We start from the raw sequence: 27,777 nt of genomic DNA, 5'->3' as shown, positions 1-27,777 counted from the left end.
TACCCCACCCTTGTAGTTCACTGCAAAAGGGGTGAGGGCTAAGGGCTGAAAGCAACTTTTCATGTTAGATTCTAGCTTCAATTGAAACTTCCGAGTAATTTTAGACTGCATTTGTAACTCTGGAACCCTTTCGTCTTCAGTCCAGCACTCTCCTACAGTCCCATCAATAATGTGCATCTCCTGTGTTCCTTCACAGTTGTTATTAATTTTGGTCTCTTATGCAGCAAGACACTTTAAAAAAAATAAACAGCTGCAGAAAGTCTTGTAGTCCATACTCTCCCTGAAAATTCTCCGGATAGTTTGTAAATGAACTTCAAATCATTTGTTCCTACAGGAGCTTGACAAGGATGGGGAGTTGGAAAGCACCTTGACTGGTTAATTTCAGAAAAATTAAGAAAAAATCCAGAAGTACCATCATAGTTTTAAGGATGAAAGACTGTCAGTGACATTATTTTTCAAAGTCGACCTGTTAGATGCTCAATATCAAGAAATTGATAAGTTACAACAGTGCAATGACAAAAATCTGTGAAAAAATTTAAATGCCTTTTTCTTGACATTGAAACAAAGCTACTGTTGTTTTAGACTGGCAGACGAAAATGTAACTTATCTCCAAGAAAAACATGTTACAGATCACAATTAATGATTTTCTGTGTTGCACAAATAAAGTAAAGATACAGTTTATACCTTTGTTTGTTTTTTTTATTGTTTTTTTTATTAACATTGTACAGGTAAACGTATTTTTCATAAGTATTTACAAGTTGCCTATGAACTGCTTAAGGTTTGGTTAAAAATAACTACACTTTAACAGTTTTTTCCCTCGAGGGGAGCAAACCTTTTGCCTTTAATTTTTTTGTTAACCACAAAACAACCGGTTTGAATTTGCAAGCACCTAGCTTGCAAATTCCTATTTAGGAAAACAACAACATTAAGACTGTCTGAGTGGAGCTTGAGCTTTTAATAGTTGCAACATAATTTGGTTTTATCAAGTAAGTTGATGATGTAAATTAGCACACCTTCTCTAAGGCTGACATTTTTCACCCTTTGTCAAGGCAAATGATGAAGGGCTAACACTCAACGCGTCCGCCTTAGGAACTCTCTACAGAGGTTAATTTACATTTACCTACTCAGTTGATAAAACCCAATTATCTTGTAGTACCCCCATGCAGCACCAGAGTTTCTTTGGCAACTTACCACCTTACAACAATGTGACACTTCTCCTAATCTCTCAAACCTAGAGTCTTAATTCCTTACTAACAAAGCAACTTTGAAGACACTGTGGAACGTTTAGTTTTAGAAAATAGAAAGGGGAACCTTTACTTCAGTTTCAATCCTCTTCAGAGGCAAATGTTTGAGGTGCTATCAAAATACCACAGGTGACCCATTAAAGCATTAAAAGTAACAGAGATTATGTACAGGGGCAGGAGGCCATGGAAAGGAGCCTTTATCTCCCCAAGGAAGTCTTAATCCATTAACCCCTAAGAGTAATTAGCACCTAATTGTTCCTTACAATATCATCCCCAAATCACACATCTAGGTTAGGAGAATAGAGGAAATGATCACCAACTAAAGAAGCTCTTGATTGTTTAAAAAGTTCTCCCTGTCAGTATCTCAGGAAATATATAGAGAACAGTTTAGAGAATATGCATACTGATGATAGGGTGTAAAGGGTTAATCAAAACAGAGCTTTCACCATCCAAATTTTTTACATCAAACTCCACCAAACATGTATTTGTGAGGAAAACCAGTTTTTGTGGTTCATGGTTGACTCGACCAAAGGGTGATACTTTCTACAGCAAAAAGTTGTTCTAAAAATAAATCTACTCAGGAAAGGGTTGACTCGAGGAATCAGTGCAGATAGAGGCTGCTGCTGATGGGCTCCTGTCAGAAGAAACATAGCATGCCATGTGAGAGGGAAAACGCTGATCAGTGCTGGCCAGAATTCTGTGGTCTTTCTCTTTGGTTCACCAGTATAGCTAGTGCTGCTACTACCAAAAACTCAGTCAAAATACTCTAAGTAGGTAGCAGTTCCATGGTTAAGTGAACTGAGTCAGGAAAAAGCTAACTAGAGTGTATCTCTTTCTTCTGTGAGTGTAAAATAATACACAGGGAACAAAGGCAATGTCTATCCTGATAAGTCTCCTGCACCAAATTTCAGTTCATCATATCCTTCAGCTTTGATAACCCTGCCACCAAACCATCTTCCATTAAGAGCATTAGCAGCTTTTTCGGTTTCTATGAAGAAAAAGGTAAGTATTGATTCAGCTTTCACTTGAATTTTGATTAAAAGCATGGTCACAGCTTTGCAAACATGCATACCAAAGACTGGTACAGTTCTGAATGGCCAACATTTTACTTTGCACTAGATGTACTGATTTGAACAATCGGAGAGAAAACAGGCACTCAAGATGTTATTTGGGACAGCGAAGACTATTGTTGGTTTGCCATTAAACATATGTATGATTGTAGAAACTGTTAATACAATGATAATCACACTATTTGCAACACCTTTAATCCATATCACCACAAAGGCAGTACAAGTAATAATTAAGGATAACAGTATTTCTAGTCACCTGAAGGTTGAGTGAACTCCACAAATATCTTAACTATGACTTCAGCATCCTCCTCCTCTCCTTGTCTCTCGTTATAAATCACCACCCTACTGACCACTCCAAACTTGCTGCACTCGTCTGTCACCTCGTGCTCCAGTTCTTCATCCAAATCTTCCACTCCTACCATGTTTCGCAGCACCAGAACTTTAGACTGAAATAAGGAGATGGCTCATTTAAAAAAAAAAAACCAAATTTACTCGCTTACTTCACATAACTTGCACAAGCAATCAGCCTGTGCTAGGCTCTCAGTGAAAGGAAATGGGCAAAAAGAGAGGTGCATAAAATCAATAGAAGGTTAAGGCAAAGGAAAAAATAAGAATTAAGAGTCTGTACAAACTGGTGACCTGACAATTGCAATCACCTTCTGTCATATGCCAGCATTTTTCTTGTTGCCACTGACTGAATGCCTATAATAGGCAACATTATTTAAATATTTGTTCCCTAGAAAATCTGCATAGAAAGCTGTTTGGCACTCACATCTAGGATCATTTCCTCATATAGCACTCACCTCACTTTTGCGAGACAGTTTCTGCATGACCATATACCTGGCATTACTACCAGATATTGACATGTTCTCCTCGTGACTTATGCTACTCTCTGCCACTTTTCTCTGCGTCTCCTCTTCAATCTTGGCACGCACCTCAGCCTGTTGTGCTGCAATAACCTGGGCCGATTGCTGCTGCAGCTGCTGTTGTTGTAACTGCTGTTGCTGTACAAGTTGTTGTTGCTGTTCAAGAAGTTGTTGCTGTTGAATTTGTAGCTGTTGAACAGCTGCTGACTGGACTGGTAGGCCTGTGGTGGTTACCACAGGTGTTGCAGGCACTGGTGTTACAACTGCTGTTGGGGGACCTAAGAATAAAACAGTAAACTACTGATTTATAATCAAATCAAATGAGTGACTAACTTGACTAGGAATAGCACACATGCATGCATTGGTCACTCAATTCTAGCATCTTAAATCACGATATCTTTAAAATGCAACTACAGTAACCTGCAGAGTGGGTTACTTTTTCTACTAGAGCACTTTTTTTGTATATTGGCAAAACAGTACATGTAGCTTAAAAGGAATGGATTAGGTAAATGGGGGAAGGGGTGAGGGAAAGGGAAAGACATTACCTGCTAGCAGCGCTGTAGATGCTGTCATAATTGGCTGTGCTGCAATACTTGTTGACATCACTCCTGGTGCAAGAGTTCCAGGGGCAAGGGTTCCAGCTGCCATGGTTGGCAGAGCAACCAGGCCTGCTGTACCCACTATGGAAGTGATCACTGTACTCCCAGCAATTGTAATGGCTGGGACTAGGAACAAAGAACAAAATATATGAAATAAATAAAAAAATGAGCCTAATTTTTTGTTTGTTTGTTTGTTCATATATGAGGAAATTGGATCTTGGAACTGAACATTTTAGATCTGAAAATTTTACAGTTACACAGTTTTTTCCCAATTCCTGATATTTCTAAGCAATCTTGTTTGGGATTTTTGTGCTAGTCTCTTACATAACAAAGTATTTTACACCTCTTTACAGATGACTGTCCAGTAAACCTTTCCCATTATATCGGTAACATAGAAACCTTATCTTAGACTTTGGGTGTCTTTTATAAAAATTCCAAAAGGGTCCCACATGCTTGTAAGGAATTTGACTTTGTCATATAGTTTGTCCACCAAACTCAATTGTTGTTTGTTTTCAATTTTGTTTCAAGACTATAATAGGAGAAAATTCTGCTGGATTATCAACACCTGAAAATCCTGCTGCCCTAAATCTGGTTTCATCCATGAATTCATAAAACTCTCTTTGGTTTACATCTGGTCTCAAAAATGTTACCACTTGCAGAAGCCAAGTTTAAATCTAACTTGCACAAACTTATTCATCCTTACATGTGCTTGTCAGCCCCTGCTCCTGTGCTTGTATCTTTGCTGACACCGCAGCAGCAGCTAATGCAGCTGCAGGTGGCAATGTACCATTACTAGTCTGTGCCGATGCTGGAGGTGTGATGGCTCGACCTACTCTCAAGTACTGTCCTCCAAGATCAAACAAGTTCATGGAGGCTATGGCATCTGTGGCTGACTGTTGGTTTTCATATTCTAAGAAGCCGTAGCCCTTGTGCTTTCCTGGCATGGTGTCTGGAGCAAGAGCACAGCTGCGCACTTTACCAAATGCTTCAAATACACTAATATGCAAAGAAACAGGCAAACAATAAATTTATGCCCAAGAAAAACAGAAAACGAGCCAACACCTACACAAGCAAAATTACTTTTCCAAAAAAATGGCTACAATCACTCATGGAAAATATTAAAAAAAACTGAACTGTATGAGAAGGTCAATTTAACAGAAGAATCAAACAAGCTTGTGTCACCTTCAAAATTGAACTACAGTAAAGAGTATGCCACAATCTAATACTTTGAATGCAATCACCTCTTTATGTCATCCTCAGCCAAATCTGCATGAACAGAGGCCACATAGATTCTAGCATACTTCTTAGCTTCCTGCTCAAACTGCTCAATCAGTGGTGCTGCTTGTGGTACATTGCTTGGACGACCCACCTGATGAAGAGACAAAAAACGTTAACATTACTTGCAAATTATGCAAAAGACTCTTGACGCAAACCTCTACTTTTCTACCTCGGAAATTATTGAGCAACAAACTATTTTCAATCAAAAAGACCCACAGAAGTATGAATGAATGAATGAATGAATGTGTATTTATATACCGCACATATCACATACTGTCTCAAGGCGGCTTACAATTCTAATTGAGTGAGATCGAATGTCAGCTTGTAAAGGCGCCTCTGGCTGCCGCTATCAGTCCATATTTGATCTCACTCACCCACCCAGCCCATGCATGAAATATAAAATGAAACAATAGATAGACCACCACACCGGGAACTACGCCCCCTACTCTTTTCGACAAGTGTGTGGGTTTTTTAACGTCCCCTGCTGACCATGTAACACTGAAGATGCAGGAGACGGGGCCTACGGTTTATAGTCCTTATCCGAGAAGACTTGAATGTCTAACCATTTGCTGGTACAATTACAAAGGCAGCACATTCTCCTCAGTTATTTTAAGACCCTGAGTGTTGGTCCGGTCTGGGGCTCGAACCCTCGACCTCCCGCACAGCAGACTGGCGCTCTACCAACTGAGCTAACCAGGCGACGGTTGGTGCTGTAGTATGGAAAATCACTGTCTGCAAAAGGGCATAAGGTGTAAATACTGACCTTTATGTTTCTCCCTCCAAGCAGAACACCATTCATCTGTTCCAAAGCAAGCTGGGCTGCCTCTGGTAAGTCATACTCCACAAATGCAAAGCCCTAAATAGAATATATATCCATGTAACTTGAAGAACACAGGGTTTTCATTTACAAGTACAGCATGTACCAGAAGAACAGTATAATAAAAGGATAATTTACTATAGAGCAGTCCCAGCTTGTTAATTGAACATACCTTATGTTTCATGGTCAAAGGATCCCATGACAAATCTATCTTTTTAATTGGACCAAAAGGGATAAAAGCTTGCCGAACATGTTCTTCACGGAGTTCAAAATTGATGCTCCCAACATACACCCTGAAAACAAAAGAATATCAAAGATATTATTTTAATTCTCAATGTTCATGTAATAAAAATATTAGGGAGTGTTAGAAAAAAATTTGCCAAAGTTCTGTTACAAGATGAGGCAGTTTAACAATGCAAACTACAATCATGCACATTCGGAGAAAGACCATAGACCATTTGGCATTCATCAGTGAAGAACATGAAAGACACTGCTAGGGCTGTAATTACATTGTTGACTTCTCAGTCTACCTGCACATTAGAGCTAATGCTCTCTGTCTTTGAGCAGCTGTCTGTAGGGCAGACATCTGTTGCTGTTGGAGAGCTTGCTGTTTTGCTAACACCTGAGAGAAAAAAAGGGTAAGATCACAGATACAGGCTATTATATAAAGGGTTTTTATACATATCTATGGAAAAGATTCCAAGTTAATCTTAACACTTTCCAGACACAACTGTGATGAGTGAAGACACCTACTGTAGCATGAGAAAAAGGCAGCTGCTAAGGGCTCAGGCCATGGCAATTTGCATACATTCAGTTTTTGTTTCACAGATCAAGGCTGGCAGTTAAGTATGCTGTTTTCCAAGCTGACAATACTAGCTCACAAATTTCACTACTCTTTCAAAACTTCAAATTGTGTTTGGAACCCTGATAAAAATTTTAATATTCAGTGGCCCAAAGGGATGGAGGGAAAGAACATTTATCTACCTCATTACTATAAATAAATTATCATGACCGCAAAGCAATTTGTCTGCCTGACAGTTCTTAAGTTAGAGTAGCATTGACCACAACAATGGATGATGAAAAAAGGCAATAACTATGGAACAGAAAACTCTTAGCCTAAATTTTCCATGCAGTTCAACCAACACCACCACACTAAAAGATTTCATGTTTGAAAATCCGACCTGTTGGACAGACTGTTCCATTGCAAATCTCTTTGCCTTCTTGAGCATCTCTTCCTGTTGATAGGTCAGAGGAGGCAGTGCCCTTTTTACTTCTGAGGGGCGTGGCTGCATACCACCTGCTCCTGGCCCAATAACAAGTTCTCCATTCGATCCATCATCAATAGGTTGATCTTCTACATCTCCATTTGCTGCACCAGCCACAGGTGATTCTATGGGATAATTATATAGCAGTCATGAATATATCAATGATAAACCTATAACCACCTTCATGTTTACTCGGAGTTCCATCAACAAGCACACCTTTTAAAAGCAAAATTTCTGGCATGATGAGTTAAGAATCAAATTTGTTGAATATTGATGCGATGTCAGCCAAAAGAGAAAGTTTTAGGTCTAAATCTTTTCAGCATTTGTTAGCATGTCGGTCAATGTGTGAAAACAAATGATCAAAAAAAAAAGTTTCCACGTATTCTATAGGATAAAATTATCCCTTTCCAACAGATTTGCATTTGATAATGTCAGTCAGTCTCTTTGGCAAAAGTGACAGAGTACTGATAGAATAACTCTTCATTACAGGTATAAATATTTCTAAACCATTATACACTTGTTTTACCACCAAAGATCGAGTCAGTGTCATGATGATTATCCTGGCTTCAAGCCAAACCGGCACTGGCTAACTTGATTTGGATGCAAAAGACAAAAAACAGAGAAAGAGAAAAAAAGAGAGAAAGCAAAAAGAAATGTTATCATCCATCTACACTGTATTAATACAACCACCGTAAAAAAAAAAAAAAAAAAAAAGAAAAGGAATGAAGATTTACAGCAAGTTACTACATGTGGTATATGAAGAGTACTCTTGCTCCAGCTTGTACTGATGTTTTTAACTCAAACAGGATTTTAGGACATTACTACTGGTTCAGGAAGCTTTTCATTTATATTCAAGTTTTCTTGTAGTGGTAGCATAATAAACAGAGGCTATTAAATTGCCAGATGTGTGCAATATGCTATTGTTTTGATCAAAGGATTCCGTTTGTGCTTACAGCTGTTGCTGAAGAGGCAACAGCTGAAAGTCTTGAAAACATAAAAACAAGAAAATTTAGGTTTCTCTTGCTGTTTGAAAACTTTGAGGCCCAAATTTTTAAACACTATGTGTAGTTTAAAGAGAGGGATTTTGAATGTCTTGAATCAGCTACACTAGATGAACCCAAGAAAGTTGGGTTGGTCTGTTTTTTTTTGTTCTTCAACTGCATGTGCATGTTCTGCTCAAAGCTTCCGAAATAAAAATAAAGAGATGATATATAATATTGCAGAGTGTTCAAGTACATGTAGGAGCCAAAGCTTTGCACTCTTTCATGAGCATTATTGAAGATCTATTTCAAAGACCAACAAACCTCCCCCTGGCCCAACATCAAAGCCTCTTTTCCGTCTTCTCCGTTGGCTACCATCACCTTCGCCATTTGTCTTCTCTTCAGGTGCTTGAGCAGCCAACTGATCAACCTACAATGTGAACAAAGAGCCAAAATGTTTAGTTATTGGTCCCAGTTGTTCAAAGGATGGACAATGCTATCCATTGGAAAAATCTTTATCTGGTGGATAGGGCAGTATGTTTTGTTAATAATGGTAACAGGACTGAGTGGAGTTTAATTCAGTCTGTAATCATACCAGTGAACAACAAACTCAAACAACTGCCAAGCGGGAGTCCGATATGTTAATCATGAGTATGATTACCAACCAAATTGGACAATGCGAAGTCCTGTCACCAATTAATAAACACTATGAAAAAATTTGAGAGAATCTAGACAACCACTATACATTTTCCTTAAAAAAACAAATAGTTAACTTGGTAAAATGTGCAACAACAGGGTACACATGACGCTTATTGTCCACCAACACACACATGATGTGTCAACTGTCCTATTACCCTGTCCAATTACAAGCATACCATGTCCTATTAAAGTGCAAATGGGGCTGAAGATAACCAACCATGTTTTAAAATTTTGCTATGGTTTTGACGAACCCTCTAACTCTCAGGTGTGATCAACATGAAACTTCTCCCTATGACTGCACACATCACCCAGCAAACAGCTACTGAGAATACTCAAAGTGATCAGGTATAAGTAATTACCATTAGCTGCCCTGTGGACAACTAGACTCTTAGACTACACATCGTCGGACAAACACACTCATGAAGTTCCTGCTTGAGCTAAATATCTTGCAATCGAAAGTAAGCATTTTACATTACTGCCCAAACAGCAGTGTACGAGGTAAACTAAAATAACGAAAGCCATTAGTATAATTTTGAACGGTTATTTCGCTGAAGGTCAACTGATTAGTTGATGAACGCATCCATGGGATCAAGCAAGGAAATTAAAGCTGCCGCAGTCTTGAAAGTTTATCTATACAGTTTATCGCCGAATACATATTTTTTACGAAATGAGCTAAGCTTTCAAAATAAACATTAAAATAAACAAAGAGACATATGCTACACATAGCGACAAAAAAATATCCATACTGAACCATCAATAATTTCGCTCACAATTTTAAACAACACGAGGATTAAATTTATTCTTGTTTCAACGGAGTTAACAAATGCATGTTCAAATTGCCACTTTTTGTACGTTTCAGGCGGAAACGAACCCTAAAACACAAAAGAAAGCTGCAAGAAAGAAATCAAGGATCAAACAGAAGATAACCTAAACAATATAAGTCCACTTATTGTACCTTTCCGTTCACGCTTTCTTGCGTCGGCACCTCAGCCACGGCAGCCGCCATAACTCAACATGTGTAAAGTAGCAAGATGAAGCATGCCGGGGGTTATCTGCCAACGCTATTTCTTTCCTTTGTTTTAATTGGTTAACCCTTCTACCAATCATTGCATTTTTAATATCTTAAAATAGTTTGAAATGTGAATATCACTCATTGGTTAGATATTTTTCACCCAATCAGATTCTTTGTACTTTTGCTGCCAGACAGAGAGTGTTTCCGGGAAAAGTATGGCGTTGGGCGAAGTTATATTTCGTGTGCCGTTTCTGGTCCTTTTAGAGTGGTTCCTTTGCGTGGATATCACACATTACAGTGACTGGACGCCTTATGCAAGATTAATGCAGCTATCGGGTGAGTTTGATCTCATTTTGATCACATTAACGTGTTTTTTAAAGGCTTTAAAGCCATGGTATAGGTGATTATATATCCAGTTTTTCTGTTACGTTTTTTGTTACGTTTTTTGTCGAATTTAGTAATTTGAGCTTAAAGATACGCTGATCAGGCGTCCTAGACTTTCAGTCCGTTATCCATGTTGTAGAATTTTATTATAAGCTTGAACCCATTAACAGGAGTTGGTATATCAATCAGCCCTGTCTCTTTGACTGTGTGTTTACATGAGCAAGCAGTTTCAGAAGTTCCTGCTGTTCTGAGAATGAACCTTTGGCCAAAGACCTTTTTTTTAATTACATTTTTTCCTTTATTGCGAAATTAAAATAATGTAGTAAATCTAAGCTCATCGCACTTATTCTAAATGCCATTCGGTGGACCAGAGAAGCAATACAAGTAAATAATTATGCTCCTTTCACTCTCTCTGGGTTATGATGTTTTCGCCCTAGTTTTCGTTATTTTTCAATGTCTTAACATATCTGAAAGGGAATGCATAATCATTTTGTCCTATATATTTAATACTTACTGTTGTGATGACTGTTTTAATTATTATGATTATAACTACTATTATTTCTTAATGGTATTTATATGGAAACAAACTATTGAAAAAAATTAACCCTTTAACTCCCATGAATGACCAAGATAGAATTTCTCCTTACAATATCAATACGATATCAAACAGGCAAGTGATGAGAATAAACAAAAACATCAACATGGGAATTAGTAGTTGATCCCATACCAAATTCTCAGCACTTACATGATAAGAATTGTATGCTAGACAGTAAGAAGAATTATTCATGAGATCTTGGGAGGGGGTTAACAAGAGTACACAACACTCTGTATCAGGAGGTCTGTCTTTAACCATAACTTATATTAATGACCCGGTTCTATTGCATTTTTTGTTTTAGGAATCGTTTTATGTTTGGTACTATCCCTTCTTGGCCGAGATGAACTTATTAATTTCTACAGCCACTCTCTTTTCATCACTGTGGTGACATTTATGCTGTACCTGAATGCATACAACAGCTTAAATCTGTACAATGCCTTAGAGGAACAAGGTCTCTCAAAGTTGATTACGGAAGATGGTGCGATATTTCTGCTATTAATGATAACTGGAGCTTGGATGGTCTATTTAATATCACTTGGAATGTACTCACGGGTGTATAACTCTTTGAAACCAGTTATGTTTTCAATGGCAGCGTTCCCTGTTATGTTACGGCATATGTCAGCTTCAAATCAGAAAGATGATCCACCCTTATGGCTCTGCATTTGCTTTGGTTTTGCGTTTTATTTGGCTATAACAGGCACCTATCAGTGCATTCATGATATTGTCACGCATTTTATTACATCAGCACAAATTATCCAGTGGATGTACAGGATGTATGGGTTGACTGTCACTGTTGTGTTTCACTGGCGCAGAGTGAAAGTTCCATTCTGTATGATGACTCTATGGGGGATATTATTTTTATACAACAGTTTGAGTTTTTTGCTGTTCTCCAGTGAATCAGTGACAGTTTTGCAGCTGTTTAATTTAACAATGGCCTTAACTTGCAACTCAGTTCTCTCAATGACATCATGTTGTTTCATAATTTACAAGCTATCTGGATATATACTGAATATCATCAAACGATACCATCATGAGGATAACATTGCCCCCCCTGGTGACCCTTACAGCTCTCCTGATGGTCTTAGAGAAGGTTTCGGATTTTTCTTTCTTGGTCTTTACACTGGACTTTCAAGTTCAAAGATAAGTAGAAAGCTTGTGCTTTTGGAATTGATTTTTTATCTAATTATTTCAGCTTTAGCAAGATCAATGTTTGAAATAACTGAACCTGTTCTCTTGGGGCTTGCATCACAACCAAGCATCATCTACCGCAAACATTTACGTGTTTTGTCATTTTGCATTTCACTCCTGGGAGCGTCTATTTATCTGGCAGTAAATTTGTACTTTTTAAAAGAGAAAATTCCTTTCATTACTCCAAATGTCATTACCATTGCACAGATAATTGCTGCACTTGTATTGTACTTCTTGTATGTGTACGAGTCACGTCAAACTCAAATATGGGAAGAACTGGATGACTATGTGTACTTCATCAATGGCTCCTGTAAAGTTTTTGAATTTGTGGTCATCTCAGCCGTTCTTTTCTACAGAGTTTGTGACTTCAGTTTAGAGTGGACACTGTTTCAAATTGTTATGGCAGTGCTGCATCTCTACTTTAATATCTGGACTCCTGCTAAGGAAGGTTGGCTAAGTTTAAAACAGCGTCATCAGGTGAATCAAAAACTGAACTCATTGCCATCAGCAACAGAGAAAGAAATTGATGAACTTGAAGATGTTTGTTCAATCTGTTTGGAGGAGTTGAAAGCTGCAAAAGTAACTCCTTGTAGACATTATTTTCACAGTTTATGCCTTCGAAAATGGTTAAATGTCCAAGACAAATGCCCCATGTGCCATACAGCTCTGCTATCACTATAAACATAGAAACTTTCTCTCTGCAACTCTTTTAAGACAAGGCATATTTTACATCAAGCCTTTGTCACATGCTATACCCAGTAGTCACTGCAACTGAAGGCCTGGCATATCAGGTAATTTGTCACTGCGACTTGTTCTAGATGTAGTTTCAATATGCACAGAGGGACTTAAGTTGCAGAAACTGGCTGGTGTGGTTTGCTGTCAGTATTTTGCAACCTTCAAGCTATTGTAACAGGGTGATTTATGACTAACATTCAAGAAATGTGCAAAATTAATGAGTTACTACTTGATTACAGAGAAAGGGACAAAAGTTATTTGATGCTGTTTTAAATCTGTACCACGGCATAACTAGGGAATAATTGTTTTTTTCTTTGCGTAATTGGTGAGCTCAAATGTGATCTTTGGTGGCTAGAAATGAGGAGACTATCAGGTATTGATTGAGTGGTGTGATTATTTAAACAAAGCTGAGTGACTGTCTTAGTTTAACAAAACTGTGTCCTAAACAATGCTTTATTCAGCTGAACCTTTTATCTGAACATTTGTTTTTAATTAGTGAACAGTGTTAAGAGGGCCAAGACCTAACAGTGGAAGGACATTTGTTTCATTAAGTCAACCCTCTTAACCCTTTAACTCCCAGAAGTGATTAACATTCAACTTCTCCCTATAATATCTATACACTATCCAGCCAACAGGTAATGAGAATACTCAAACTTATCAAGTAGAAGTTTTTAACTTGATCAAACACCAAATTCTTGTAACTATCCTGCAAGGAACTGTGTAACAGCTAGTGAAGAGAATTAAGAATCAGATCCTGGGAGTCAAAGGGTTAAAGTGAAAGCCAGAGGCCCACTGATTGTGTAAAACTGTGGTTTGGGTTAGACCTCATGAAAATAACAGGCCCAGTGAGTGTACTGAACATAGAGCCAAATCAAAGATGGTTGTTAAACAGTGATGATTATTTATATAACCAATTTGTTTTAAAATAGAAATGTTCCTACATACTTTGGCTGGCTGAGCTTGTAACTCCTTTCAAACTCAGGGTTTTTACAGCCAAGGTATATTAAAGTTTAAAATGTCCTTTGTTTGAATAGTTCCGAAAAATTACCCCATAATTGCCTAAACAATCACAGATAATGTATGTAAATATCTATTTATAACTCTTTCAGTCCTGCAAGTGACTAATGAGTGATTTCTCCTAACAATATCAATGCAACATCAACCAGAAACATGATGAGAAGATAGAAAATTATCAGAAGGGGCATGTTATTTGATTCAACACCAAATTCTCAGAGGTACAATCATAAGACTGCATAGAAGAAATATAGGGGAATTTGTGTCAAGATAGCAAGAGTGAATTAGGCTTAACAAATTCCATGTTGCTGTACTTCTGTTCAGTAATAGATCAGAGTTTGTGACAAAATGTGGTAAGAATTTTAAAGTGGCACACAAGGTCGCAGCAGGTTGCATCACTAATACTCCACCACATTTTGACATAACCTGTGATTACCGTACAGATCTGCACCAACATAGAATCTCTTTGTTTTGTATAGCAGATAAGCTAAATGTTGTTAATGGTGATGTTATCTTTGTGTTTGTCCTCCAACAGCTCATAAGTAATAACCGATCAAAATGCTTGCATATTTCAGCTTATCATACGATAAAATAATGCTACACTGTACTATTTGGTGTAACATGAAAAACTAACTAGTGCAGTGTTTCTTCAAGCTCCAAATACAAAGATATTCAAAATATTAGGCAAGGACTTATGGTAATAGAATTGTACATGTTTATGTACAGTTTGTCGTATGTATTCCAATGAGATGCCTTTATAGTCTGAGAAAATAATTGTAAGCTGGCAATGCTAAGTAAAATTCAGTGTGTATATTCCAAGGGAAGACAAATTTAATTAAAGAGGAATAGATACATGTTGTAAGTATTCTTTAAGTAACATGATCTATTTTGTTAGCATTAATAGGATTATGAAATTTAGTTTAAAATGTTAGAAACAATAAAGCAAGTTTATTTTTTAATGCAGATTGTATGTTCTCAATGTTGTGTCCTAATATTCAAGGGATTTTATATCTTGGGTATTACTGTTTTATGTATTGATGTTTCACTGTCAGATTTTATCTTCATGTGTGGGAGGAACTGAGTAGGCGAGGTATGTTGCAAAGCAACACACCCTTGTAGGGGGTCTGGAGGCATACTCTCCCACAAAAATTTGGAACCCACTGAGACGTGATTCCCAGCATTCTGACACATACTAAAGCCAGCCATTGATGCAAGAGTAAATTTGAAAATAGTTATTTTATGTCTTTGATCCCAGTTCCCAAAGTAGCTGGTGAAAAATAGTCTGACAGATGAGCAGTTTCCACCACCTACCGACTTCAAACAACAACCCTGTGTTGCTAAATGTTGGTTTCACTCATGTTTTTATTTGCTTATTTGTTTGTAAGTCCTTCATGAAGTGTGCCAGTGTGTTTAGGTGACTCATAACTTTAAGCCTGTGACTCATTGTGAGTTTAGTTTCATTTGCAGTGAGGTGGGTTTCAAACTTATGGATCTTCCTCTTTGGCTGTTTTCGTTTTTTTTTTTTTTTTTGGTATAAGTTTCTTTCAAAATGACAATATTCGCAAATGAAATTATGAACGTTGTACAATAACTGGCTGATAAATACTTCCCATAGGCATTCAAGTGCTGTGTCTCCACAAAAGCACTTTTATGAGCTATATTAATGTGATCAAGCTACATTCCTAACTAAAGGCATATTCTAAGGGATAACGAAGTACGTTCCAGAAAGCAGTGGAGGTCAAACACTTCCGCCCGTGACCAATTGTATGTACGTGATGCGGGCCTGTCCTGTTGCAGTTTTTCCAATATGGTCTCCATCTTGACTCTCAATGAAGACTGCCTTTGCAGAATTATTTCCTTTTTGGATGATCCGCCCTCCTTTCTCAGCCTCGCTCTTACCTGCAGGAGATTTAACCAGGTGGTTAACAACACTCGGAGCATTCTCCATCCAAAGGTACTACTAGCAAAAGCTGAATATTACATAAAATGCTACCTTGTGGAAATCACCGATGACGAGAGCGACTACCGCAAGTTTAGCAAGTTGGAAGATCTTCTCTCCAATGCTGTGCGTCTTACAGAAGCTAAGAAAACCCTGACTTTTGCGAAATTGGTGAATGTTTGAGAGAAAAACGGACCTGTAGTCGCTAAACTGTACACGTGGATCAGAAATCAGGAGAGTCGTACTGAAAATGGTGAACCAAGAGCGACTTGTGTTACCGAATATCAAAGTGTCACCTTGCATTTGCCAGGCTGTGACAAGGACTTAAAGATCGATACCACCTACTTTTATGACTACTACAATAATTACGACAATGAGTTGAGCATCCACATAACTTGTGGAGATATGGATGTAAAGTGGGAAGGTAAGTCGGCGGGTTGTTATTGATGCATTCAAGTTTAGTTGACTGCATTGCTGATAACTGTCAATCAACTCGTTCAGTTGACTGACTTGACTGTTGACTGAGTGAATGACTGACTAATTAAGAGAGTGACTGATTGACTGACTGATTGATTGACAGATTGGTTGGGAGAGTCATGTTTTCAACAACTGAATTGATAAATAAATGTAAATTGGCCAATGTAAAGAGTTTGTAAAGCTGAAGTTTAAAGCATTATATATGTAGCTCTTCATTAGAGTAAATACAAGAGAGTGACTGACTGGCAGACTGCTGCCTGATTGAGAGAGTGACTGACTGAGTGATTGATTACTGACAGATTGACAGAGTGACCAACTGACTTTCCAAGTGAGTGACTGACTAACTGACAGACAGACTGATTAAGCGAGTTACTGACTGAGAGATTGAGAGAGTGACCGACTGATTAAGTGACTTATTGACTGACTGAGAGTCTGACCAGCTTTATTGACTGTCTGACTGTCTGAGAGTCTGAGCAGCTTTATTGACTGACTCACTCACTGAGAGTCTGACCAGCTTTATTGACTGTCTGACTGTCTGAGAGTCTGACCAGCTTTATTGACTGTCTGACTGTCTGAGAGTCTGACCAGCTTTATTGACTGACTGACTGACTGAGAGGCTAACCAGCTTTATTGACTGACTGACTGTCTGAGAGTCTGACCAGCTTTATTGACTGACTGACTGACTGACTGACTGAGAGGCTAACCAGCTTTATTGACTGACTGACTGAGAGTCTGACCAGCTTTATCGACTGACTGACTGACTGAGAGGCTAACCAGCATTATTGACTGACTGACTGAGAGTCTGAGCAGCTTTATTGACTGACTGACTGGTTGAGAGAGTCTGACCAGCTTTATTGACTGACTGACTGACTTACTGAGAGTCTGAGCAGCTTTATTGACTGACTGACTGGTTGAGAGAGTCTGACCAGCTTTATTGACTGACTGACTGACATACTGAGAGTCTGACCAGCTTTATTGACTGACTGACTGAGTGTCTGACCAGCTTTATTGACGGAGTGTCTGACCAGCTTTATTGACTGACTGACTGAGAGTCTGACCAGCTTTATAGACTGACTGACTGACTGAGAGTCTGATCAACTTTATTGACTGACAGATTGACTGACAGAGAGAGTCTCACCAGCTTCATCAACTGACTGACTGACTGACTGACTGACAGTCTGACCAGCTTTATTGACTGACTAACTGACTATCTTTCTGACTGACTGAGAGAGTCTGATCAGCTTTATTGACTGACAGACTGGCTGACTGAGAGAGTCTGACCAGTCTGACTGATTATGAAAGAGATGATGAGAGGAAGGGGCTATGGAAGTGACTGATTAAATGAATAAGTCAGTTATTGATTCATTAACTGATCCAATAACCTCTCTTTTTTATGCCATGCCTGGTTGGGCTTAAATGGTGTGCTAAGTCATGCCAGCCTAATAGTCATGAAAATATTTGCACCAAAAAAAAAAAGGTTTGGCACACATGGGTGTGGTGAATTACAGTCAAGTTGCCGACGGTTCAACTTACCAACACCAACTCGCCAATGTATAAAATCAAGTAGAGACGTCGGTGAGTTGGTCTTCAATCCAGTACAACTTATTAGAAGTTAAAGATAAAGAAAAGTAAAAGATCTTTAGTTAAAAAAAAACTTTTTTTTTTTTCTTCTAACAAAGTTTATATGGATCTCATGGTGAATAAAGCAAGGTAAACATCAGCAATGACTCATGTTTCTCCCAAAATCCAAACAACTAACTTTGCCTATCAGCCCTTCTTTGGGTTCTGGTCAGCTTCTGGTTAGATACTTATCGTATTTTTATGGCCATTCACCAGCATAGCCTGGTATTAAGATGGACCAAATGTAAACACCTCCATAAGTGAGCTACCAAAGCATGAATCTAGAATGATGCTGGTTGTGAAACAATAACTCATTCACGTCTAAAGCTTTTTTGGTCATTGGTGATGTTCATCATCCCTATAAACTTTGTTGGAAATAAAAAGAATTTTTTCTATTAATTAAAGATCTTATCTAGAAAGCTAAGTATTTTTAAAAAAATCTGACTGATTGACATGATAAGTCTTTATGGTGTTGTTGTCACACAATAACTAGTTCACGTCCAAAGCTTTTTTGGTCATTGGTGATGTTTACCTTGCTTTATTCGCCTTGAGATCCTCATAAACTTTGTTGGAAATAAAAAGAATTGTTTTTTACCAAAGATCTTGTCTAGAAAGCCAAGTTTTCTTAAAAAAATCTGACCGATTGACATGATGAGTCTTTATGGTGTTGTTGTTGCACAATAACTCATTTGTGTCTGAAGCTTTTACAGTCATTGGCGATGTTTACCTTGCTTTATTCACCATGAGATCCATATAAACTTTGTTGGAAGGAAAAAAATGAAAATGTTTTTTACTAAAGATCTTTTACTTTTCTATATCTTTAACTTCTAATAAGTTGTACTGGATTGAAGACCAACTCGCGAATGTCTCTACTTGATTTTATATGTTGGCGAGTTGGCGTTGGCAAGTTAAACTGTCGGCAACTTGACTGGATACCGGTGTGGTTGACTAAGGTCCTAGGTGTATTCAATCCCTCTTTTTCAAAGAAAAATTACAGGTTATAAACAAAAAAACAAAGCAGGCTCTAAAATGCCTGGTAAAGTTAGCTTCTACTGAATGTATGTATCAAAGTGAATTGGAATTTGTTGTGAGCAAGTGTTCAGATAGTGTTGTGCACTTTTCTACATCAGCAGGCATGTCTTGAATGCTATGTTGACTATAGGGTTAAAATAATATTTTCAAAGCCAAAATACCATTTTGTACAGATTTCACCCACAGTTGCCCAGATGATTACCAGTATTGGAAAGAAGAAGAAGTCCATGAAGCAGTTGAACCAATGAAACCAGTGGTGAAACTCCTACAGGAAGAGCTTGGTGATACAGTTCCTCCAATAACAGACATTTTCTTTATCTGGCTGTGTTATTTCTTTCCACACAGAAAGAACTTGGTAGTAGAACACAAACTCAGGTTTACAGACCCATCCAGGAATGAAAAACCCACCCCGGGCCATGCTCAGCCAGCTATAGATCTGTTTCATCAGAACTTTCAAGCTGAAACCAAGTTGAAAAGTCTAGTGTCTGGATGGAATGATACTGAGTCAGACATCTCCAGTCTGATTGCCAAAACTGTGGTTGTCTTAATTCAGAGATCAGAGACAAAATTCCTTGAAAAGCTTGAAGGGGTTGCTGAAAGCTTTTATCGGATTACCTCAGATTATGACTTAAAGTTGCTGCCTAAAAGGCTCTTGCTGGACTTGATTTTGCGAACAAAACTTGAATTCAGTAATTACAGCCCTGGTTCAATTGCAAACAAGTTTGTAGAAAGCATAGCATCATTCAGGTTTTCAGAAGGTAAAGTGGTGAAAGTTTGGGGTGGTTTTCATGGGGATGGGAGAGGAGAATCATCTTGGGATGACTTACTAGAGCTTAAAGTCACTTTACCAGATGGCAAGGAATTCAAGTTGGCAAGCTACAGACGTCACGCACCATCTATTGAAATTGAGAAGTTGAGTCCAGTTACTGAGCTGTTTCAACAAGGTATTTGTAAATGTATGAAGGAAGAGAAGCACATCCCCATGTTAGATGATCGCTTTACTGCTTTTTATTTGTTGAATGTCCTAAAATTTGGTAGAGAAGATGAAGCATTCCTTGGAAAGAAGGATTTTAAGAATCTGATCAGTACAGGATGTAGTGAGGAAGAATCATCGGAGGAGAGTGAAGAAGAACAGAGTGATGAACAATAAACTTTTCACTTATGTTATAGCTTTAGAAAGTGTTGAGGTTTATAATCTAACTGACAGAAAAACACTACAATCCTACAAATTCAACTACTTTATTAAACAGCCAGTAATGTTCTTAACAAGGAGCAACTCCTAAAAGCAGCACAATACTTATTGTTAATAAACTTAATTAAGCCCACCGCAGTCTCTACCCAGGCTCACCACTGACATAATCTCACTGCTGTCTTCAAAGTTCCTTGAAATGAGCAATCTCTCGCAGTAACTCTCTCTTGGTTTAGCTTTCAAAACATTCGTCACTCCAACAACAACAACAACAACTACTACATATTAAGTTAGTCTTTATGTGTATATTCACAAAGTGTTCTGGAACCTTCCAGAAGCTTACAAAAAAACTATTTTAGTAGTATTACTTTAATAACTGCATGACTTGATAATTGTTCTATAAAATGCTATGGTATGCATGTCAGCTTGACTAAGCAATCTGAAGATTTCTAAAAACCTTATATTTACAACAACAATTCCTCATTAAAAGAAAATATTCTTTTTTTCTTTCAAAAGGACAGTCAAGAAATTAATCAAGTTGAACGTATTTGTAAATTATTTAGTAAGTAGAAGGACTATAACTCCAACAGTCTGTAAGCCAGCCCTGTAACAATCTTTTGTGATGTGTAAATTGTAGTTATGCCTTTCAAAGGCAGTTAAAACAGATTTTAAAAAGTAATGGTAAAGTAATGTATGCGTTATATAATTTTTATTTCAAATAAAAATTTCCAGGAATTAAAGCAGAAAATACTTAGTTCCATTTAGCTGTAGACTACTTTGATTATTATATTTATCAGAGTAGAATTTATGGTCTATTTTAGCTTGAATAACCTAACTCAAAAGTCGTTCAATATTAATTAGACAAATTTTTACATTTTCAATATTTCTGTGAAAACAAAGAAGCTCTTAATTGATGAATGATGGACGGGAGGGGGGGTTCGGAGAATTTTGGTTGTGTGTCATGATAAAATTTACCTGAACCCTCTATTAGACTCTGTAATATTCTCATGGTTCCCTCTCATTGGTCCATTGACTCTGATTGTGACCACTGATCCTCCCTTCATTCTCCCCGAAAACCATGTTATGTGCTCCAAATTCTCCTCCCCTGCTTCCTCCAGGCAATAAATTCTGACTGGTCTCTGAAACTAAAAACAATCATAGTGACTTTGTCTTTCACTTCAGCACCTTGGGTACCTCTCTTGTTTTACTTCTGGGGTCTAAGATCGGGTTTGCAATATATTTTTTCTTCACTCTGTTCGACTGTTTTAATTGCTTTTATTTGTTTATTTCTCTTATTTTTTTTTTAATGATTTGATTATTTCAATATCACCCTTGAATCAAACATTAATGTCATCACAAAAGAGGAGATGACCACCAACTAAACAAGCTCTTAATTGTTACTGGTAGACAAATTCTCCTTGCCAGAACCTTGGGAAATGTACTGAGAACAGTATGGAGAAGATGCATACGGATGTTAGGGTGTAAAGGGTTAATGTCAGTTTTGTTACCTTGTTTTTATGTGTTGTTTGTTTTCTTTTTTGTTTGCTTTTTTGTTTATTTTAGTCTTCCCCCTAAGGAGTGATATACATTAGCCAAATCTTTCATTTGGGTGATAACATTTTTCAGTGCAGTCTTACAGTTGTTTGGCACTTTAGTTCATTTAACACACAGAAGTAAAGAATACAAACATTTTATTAGTTTTATTAATTAACTTAAGGAATTATTATCTTTTTAGGTTAACAAAACTCAAATATGGGATATAGTTGTCCTCTTGCATGACTTAGTGTTCTCTTCTAGGTTGATGACATAAATAATGGTCAATGTCAAGAGTTTCAAAGTTGACATTTCAAGCATCAGAACCCTTGCTCTGACACCATAAAGAGTGTCGTAGCTTACTTCTGAATGTTAGCCCTTTGTTGTATGCTCTGATGAAGGGCTACTGCTCTGTCAAAGTAAGCTTTGACACTCTTTACTGTGGCCAATTAATATTGCACAGTTGATCATACTAAACTACCCTGTTATACTTTCCCACCAATGCAGCATCATAGTTTCTTTAGAAACATACCTACCTTCACTCTTATGATTGTTCTTTTTTTACCTATTTTGGTTGAGTTGTGTTTGCAGAGAGGTGAGGTTCAAATAAAGGAATACTTTTTAAGAATATTTCTAATACATTGACAGGGTGATAATTTTGGGAGCATTTCTTTTTGGCTTTTCATTCAAATCTCATTTTTTCCTTTCATTTTGTAAGAGAGTCCTTCAGAGTAACAAAATTCACAAATGACTATAAGCATTGTAAAAATAATTACAAATATTTCTCATGTGGATTCAATTAAAGGGCTGGGTTTTCATCATCAAGTTGTATACCCTATTGAATGCAAAAATTAAGAACAGGAATAATTCAGATGAAAGCTCTTTAGCGATATACCATATTCACAGGGATAAGGAAGAGAAAAAAATCGAGAAAGTAGTTAAGCGTGTTATACTTTTGTATGTACCTGATGCGGACCTAATTTGTTCAATTTAAATTGTAACCAATATGGCCTCCTTCCTGACTATCAATGATGACTGCCTTTGCAGAATTATTTCCTTTTTGGACGATCCGGTTTCGTTTCACAGCGTTGCTGTCTCCTGTAAGAGGGTTCAACAGGTGATTAACAACACTCGGAGCATTCTCCATCCAAAGTTGCTGCGAGTAAAAGCTGAATATTACATAAAATGCTACCTTGTGGAAATCACCGATGATGAGAGCGACTACGGCTACAACAAGTTTAGCGATTTGGAAGATATTTTCTCCAATGCTGCGCGCCTTACAGCAGCTAAGGAATTCCTTACTTATGCAAAAGTAGTAAATGCTTGGAAGAGAAACGGACCCGTGGCAGCTAAATTGTTGACATGGATCAGAAACCAGGAGAGTAGCACAGAAGAAGGCGAACTGGGAGAGACTTGTTTTACCGAATATCTAAGCGTGTCACGTTGCATTTGCCAGGCTGTGACAAGGACTTAAGGATCGATACCACCATCTTTTACGATCACAGCGGTGATAACGACGGCGAGTTGACCATCCAAGTAACTTGTGGAGATTTGGATGTAAAGTCAAAAGGTGAGTTCGCAGGTTGTTTTTGATGCATTTAAGCTTATTTAAGATTAGTAATAATGAAAAACCGTCAATAAAAGAAGATGACACCCATTTCTTCAACAAAACAGACACCATTTACTTGCCTGGGGATAAGAAAAATTTTTGTCTGGCATGAAATCTGACAGAGTGCGAGTCTTCTAGGCAGAAGGCTGCCAGAATATTTAATTTTTATCCGGCAATCAAAGGGTGAGGATGGAAGATTAATTTTGTACCTTTGAATGCTGCATGACAGTCAGTACTCAGGATACTCAGAGTACACTATTATGGCTCCCAAGTTTACATTCGTGTTAAATTCCCAGGTCCAAGTACTGCTAAAGTTGTATATCCATGGGATTGGCATGTGGTGATTAACAAATGATTATTAAAATTAACAACTTGTAAATTTGAATGGGATAAATCTTCTCAAGATTTTTGCTGGAGCAAAAGAAAAAGGGGTCAGCCCAGTGCGCAAAGGCCTTTGGGACTGAGTGTCTGTCTGAGATAGTAATTGACTGTCTGACTGATTGATACAGTGACTGACTGAGTGATTGACAGACTGACTGAATGAATAAATGACAAAAGGGAAGATGGAAATAGTTGGGTGTGGAAGTGAGTGAGTGAGTCAAGGATTGGCTGATAAATTTATTGAGTTATCCAGTAAGTATCCTTTGTTTTTGCAATATGCCTGCTTGGGTTTCAATGGTGAGTTAAAATAATTGTAAAAAATTTGAACCTAAAACAAGGTTTTTGTGGCAAACATGGGTGTGGATGACTAAGGTGACCACCTCTTTTCAAGGAAAAATGACAATTTATATGAAAATCAGGTTAATTTTGAATTTAAGGAAAAGTTATTTAGGACCCTCTACTGATTGTCTGTGATAAAGTGCAGAGGTATTTTATGTTTATCAATTTTGTAACAGTTATGGGCAAGCTGCCCTTTTACATCTGTCGGTATTATGCACAATTCTATGTAAGTAGACTGTTTCTAATGCTATTTTTACTCTATGATTAAATTACCATTTTCAAAGGCAGAGTACCATTTTGTGAGAGTTACATCCGCTATTGCCCTAGCGATTATGAGTTTTGGAAAGAAAAAGAAGTTCAAGCAGTAGTTAAACCAATGAAACCAGTCGTGGAACTCCTGCAGAAGGAGCTTGGTGAGACAGTTCCCCCGATGACAAACAATTTTTTTGTCTGGTTGTGTTACTTCTTTCCACACCAGAGAACCTTGGCAACAGAACACAAGCTTAGTTTTGAAGACCCATCTAGGAATGTAACACCCACCCCTGAGGATGTTCAGCCAGCTATGGATCTGTTTCATCAGAACCTTCAAGCTGATACCAGCTTGAAAAACTTGGTTTCTGGATGGAATGATCCTGATTCAAACCTCTCCAGTCTGATTGCCCAAATTATGGCTGTCTTGATCCAGAGATCAGAGACAGAATTCTTTGAAAAGCTTCAAAGGGATACCAATGTCTTTTATGAGATTGCATCAGACCTTAAGCAGAAGCTACTCCCCAAACCACTTGTGCAGGACTTACTTTTGCGAACAGAGCTTGTGTCTAGTGATTACAACCCTGGTTCAATTGCAGACAAGTTTGTACAAGGTGAAGCTTCATTCAGGTTTTCAGGAGGTAAAGTCGTGACAGCTGTAGGTGGCATGCATGGGGATGGGGCAAGTTCCCCTTCTTGAAGTGAATTGGAGCTTACAGTCACCCTACCAGATGGCAAATTATTGGAGCTGGATGCAACCTGCAGATATTGGAGTGAACCTCTTCAAGTTGAAATGTTGAGTCCAGTTACTGAGCTATTTCAGCAGAGTGTAAATAAATGCATGGAAGGAGAGGAGCACATCCCCAAGTCAGATGACCGCTTTACAGCCTCTTATCTTTTGCATGCCATGAAGTTTGGCAGAGAAGATGAAACATTCCTTTGAAGAAATACACGACAAGAATCTGATCCGTACATAGTCTAGTGACAGAGGAAGGATCATATGAGGAGAGTGAAGAGGAACATAGTGATTCATGAACAATAAATTTTTCACCTACTTTATGGCTTTAAACAGTATTTTATTCATAAGGACAGTTGAAATTAGTCAACATAACAGTGCAAGGACTGTAACTGTATTAGTTTAAACTTTAACATAAGTGTAGCAAATGTCCCTGAAAACCATGTGATCTGCTCTAAATTCTCTCCCCACCTCCCCCCTTCTCCCCCTTCTCCTCAGATGATGAATACTGACTGGTCTCTAAAACTAAAAACAATCATAATGACTTTGTCTTTCACTCCAGTGCCTTGGGCACCACTCTTGTTTTACTTCTGGGTTCTACTTTATGGTTTGCAATATATCTTTTCTTTACTCTCTTTGACTGTTTTAATGGCTTTTATTTGGTTTTCTTTTTTTTCTTTTCTTTTCTTTTCTTTTTTTTAATGACTTGATGGCTGTGTGCTTTCATTACAATATCACCCCTGAATCAAACATTAAGGTCATCAGAATAAAGGAGATGACCATGCACTAACTGAAAAACCTCTTGATTGTCACTGGTAGACAAATTCTCACTGTCACAACCTTAGAAAATGTACTGAGAACAGTATGGAGAAGATGCATACTGATGATGGTGTAAAGGGTTAATGTCAGTTTTGTGACTGTTTTTATAAGTTGTTTGTTTGTTGTCTGTGTCTGTGTTCTTGTTTTCCTGCCTTTTTGTTTATTTTAGTCTTCCCCCTAGAGATTGATGAACATTAGCCAAAATCTTTCATCTGGGCGATAACACTTTTCAGCACAGTCTTGCAGTTGTTTGGCCGTTTATTTCATTTAACACAGAAAAGTAAAGAACATGAACATTTTATTAATTTTATTAACTCAAGGAAATATTATCTTGATCAATATCAGTATCTGGGCAACTGCCCACCTACCCCTCCCCTAACCCAACATTAACCTTAACTTGTTGTCAATTGACTGTTGTTGAGTTAGGGTAGGGGTAGGTGGGCAGTTGCCCAGATACTGATATTGATCCGATTTTTCTGTGGAATGAGGAGATGATTAGATTTTAGTTATGAAAAACACCTGAATGGTTTTCCTTTGAAAAGCACAAACCTTGAGTCATATCCTTTATGGCTTATGCTTTTCACATGGTCAACGTTTCTTCAATGAGGTGTAGTACATAGCATACCTCGTTATAAAGTTGCACTTCCAGCGTGAGGAATTTGTTACTAATAACTTCAATTTCCTCAAAGGATGTCTCTAGAATATTATTCCTATCAACAAGTATATAGCTTGTGTGCCCTTTAGAACACTGTGTTGGATCAACAACATCAAGAGCCCTTCCAAGCACTAGACGATTCTGCATGTCTTAGTATTTCAACCGGATTGTTTTCAATGTCTGCCGTCTTACAGTGTATTATTCAGTCTCCTGGATGACAGTATCCAGTTCTATTTTAGGCTCAGGGGCAGATGGTACAGGCTCAGATGGTACAAGGGTATTAAGGGGGGCAACCTCAGACTGCGCAGAGATAGCCAGAGTTATCTGGCTATCTCTGTGGGTATTAAGGGAGGCCACCCCTGAGGGCATAAGAGTGCCTGAAAAGACAACCTCAGACTGTGTTGGTAAAGTAACAAGGTTGGCTCCAGATTGTATAGGTATAGTGACTGATGCTTCCAGAGATGGCACTTGGGTGTCTGCAGGGCTTGTCCCAGTTACTGTATGGGTAGTATCAGATGCTGTCCCAGATGGCACTTGGGTACTTACAGGGGAAACCTGGGTAGGCAATTTTGTAAAAACTTACGCAATGCACCGGGCGTAAAAGTGTTGAAATATTTAAAAGTATTTCATATGTAGGAAAGCCCTTGGAAAACACTCGCGCATTATGCATTTGCAGCGTCTCCCGACTTTGAACACAGTGGTGGTAATGTACCGATCCAATTTCTTGGCAAACCGTCTACCATCGTAAGCAATGAAACTCGGCATTGCCTCCACGGACCAACAGAGGTGAGAATTCCTTTTGAAAACAGAGTTTGAAATATAATGAAACGTACCTGTAGTATTCGATTTTTGCATAATCCGCGAAACTGTTTTAATTTTTCCAGGTATTTGAGTGGAGGAATCCATCGAGCTTTTTGCATACTGAGGAAACAAAACCGGGAAGGTCATTTACATCCATTTACTTCAGAATTTCCCATAGACGTAGCGTGTGAACAATTCCTGAAATTCCCGTTCGTTATTTCACGAATTATCTGAAGTTTCAGTGTTGACAAATTTTTCGTATTACGTAAGTAAAAAAACATTGAACTTCACTCAACGGACTCAACGCTGCAAGGGGAATCTCTCTCGTAATTTACTTTTTAAGAGACGACCTTACCATCTAAAATCCAAACGTTACTGTTGGGCTTATTAGCGCATTGATAACCTGGTAAATAGGTCAAACATACTGAAAACATTTTTATTAGTTTTTGTATATCTTTATCTGTGAGCCACATGTGAGTAAACATGCCTAACTAACCATACAATTGGGTAGGATAATTCTAAAATTATCACCACTAATGTCTGTTACCACTAGCGCCTCTGTTTGGAGGCTTGGTATATTAACTCCGCCCACGCTCCTTTAAATCGTGACGATGGCGGCTTGCTTCCTGACGCCAATTTACACCTCGTCAGA

The 27,777-nt window shown here is 38.0% G+C and overlaps 4 protein-coding genes, 1 long non-coding RNA gene and 1 pseudogene across 8 annotated transcripts in view; 4 read left to right on the top strand and 2 right to left on the bottom strand.

Moving 5' to 3' along the window:
* Positions 1-636, top strand: part of LOC131800107 (glutaredoxin-3) — an 8,193-nt gene extending 7,557 nt beyond the window's left edge. The window contains exon 13 of the mRNA XM_059117790.2: positions 335-636. Coding sequence (XP_058973773.2) covers positions 335-379 — 45 coding nt within the window. The 3' untranslated portion in view covers positions 380-636. The remainder of the gene's footprint in view (positions 1-334) is intronic.
* A 41-nt stretch (positions 637-677) lies between these two features.
* On the bottom strand, positions 678-9,854 carry LOC131800106 (poly(U)-binding-splicing factor PUF60-like). 3 transcript variants are annotated; one of them, XM_059117788.2, is made up of 13 exons: positions 9,774-9,810; positions 8,444-8,549; positions 7,666-7,729; positions 7,056-7,264; positions 6,405-6,496; positions 6,047-6,167; positions 5,821-5,913; positions 5,021-5,148; positions 4,483-4,775; positions 3,726-3,905; positions 3,118-3,458; positions 2,571-2,760; positions 678-2,232 (listed from the first exon to the last, which is right to left on the bottom strand). In XM_059117788.2, exons 4-13 carry the CDS (start codon positions 7,164-7,166, stop codon positions 2,123-2,125), a joined length of 1,659 nt encoding a protein of 552 aa, XP_058973771.1. In that variant the 5' UTR covers positions 7,167-7,264; positions 7,666-7,729; positions 8,444-8,549; positions 9,774-9,810; the 3' UTR covers positions 678-2,122. The 3 variants fall into 3 exon arrangements, with proteins under 3 accessions (XP_058973771.1, XP_058973769.1, XP_058973772.1); XM_059117786.2 differs by lacking the exon at positions 7,666-7,729 and having other exon boundaries at positions 9,774-9,854; XM_059117789.2 differs by lacking the exon at positions 9,774-9,810 and having other exon boundaries at positions 7,666-7,725; positions 8,444-8,537.
* A 173-nt stretch (positions 9,855-10,027) lies between these two features.
* LOC131800166 (RING finger protein 145) lies at positions 10,028-14,697 on the top strand. Its single transcript, XM_059117850.2, has 2 exons — positions 10,028-10,166; positions 11,111-14,697. Exons 1-2 carry the CDS (start codon positions 10,046-10,048, stop codon positions 12,676-12,678), a joined length of 1,689 nt encoding a protein of 562 aa, XP_058973833.1. The 5' UTR covers positions 10,028-10,045; the 3' UTR covers positions 12,679-14,697.
* A 317-nt stretch (positions 14,698-15,014) lies between these two features.
* Positions 15,015-23,556, bottom strand: LOC136281733 (uncharacterized). Its single transcript, XR_010717940.1, has 3 exons — positions 23,355-23,556; positions 20,979-21,148; positions 15,015-15,645 (listed from the first exon to the last, which is right to left on the bottom strand). It is a non-coding gene; the product is annotated as an uncharacterized lncRNA (long non-coding RNA).
* LOC131800185 (uncharacterized) lies at positions 15,543-19,974 on the top strand. Of its 2 annotated transcripts, none has more exons than XM_059117878.2 (2): positions 15,543-16,109; positions 18,988-19,974. In XM_059117878.2, the coding sequence occupies exons 1-2, from the start codon at positions 16,091-16,093 to the stop codon at positions 19,962-19,964; spliced, it is 996 nt and encodes a 331-aa protein (XP_058973861.2). In that variant the 5' UTR covers positions 15,543-16,090; the 3' UTR covers positions 19,965-19,974. The 2 variants fall into 2 exon arrangements, with proteins under 2 accessions (XP_058973861.2, XP_066024686.1); XM_066168589.1 differs by having other exon boundaries at positions 15,544-16,109; positions 19,001-19,974.
* LOC131800186 (uncharacterized) lies at positions 22,503-25,984 on the top strand (annotated as a pseudogene).
* Positions 25,985-27,777: the final 1,793 nt, after the last annotated feature.

Source organism: Pocillopora verrucosa, chromosome 1 (assembly GCF_036669915.1).
Source record: "Pocillopora verrucosa isolate sample1 chromosome 1, ASM3666991v2, whole genome shotgun sequence".
Classification (NCBI taxonomy): domain Eukaryota; kingdom Metazoa; phylum Cnidaria; class Anthozoa; order Scleractinia; family Pocilloporidae; genus Pocillopora; species Pocillopora verrucosa.
This window is presented reverse-complemented; position numbering and strand designations above follow the sequence as displayed.

Bases quoted from the DNA above. Each gene is read 5' to 3' on its own strand.
- LOC131800106 (XM_059117786.2), bottom strand. From the start codon at position 9,824: ATGGCGGCTGCCGTGGCTGAGGTGCCGACGCAAGAAAGCGTGAACGGA. The intron at 5,914-6,046 runs GTATGTTCAATT...TATTCTATTTAG, and splicing joins CTTTGACCATGAAACATAAG to GGCTTTGCATTTGTGGAGTA. The intron at 3,459-3,725 runs GTAATGTCTTTC...TTTTATTCTTAG, and splicing joins ATCTACAGCGCTGCTAGCAG to GTCCCCCAACAGCAGTTGTA.
- LOC131800166 (XM_059117850.2), top strand. From the start codon at position 10,046: ATGGCGTTGGGCGAAGTTATATTTCGTGTGCCGTTTCTGGTCCTTTTA. The intron at 10,167-11,110 runs GTGAGTTTGATC...TTTTTGTTTTAG, and splicing joins AAGATTAATGCAGCTATCGG to GAATCGTTTTATGTTTGGTA.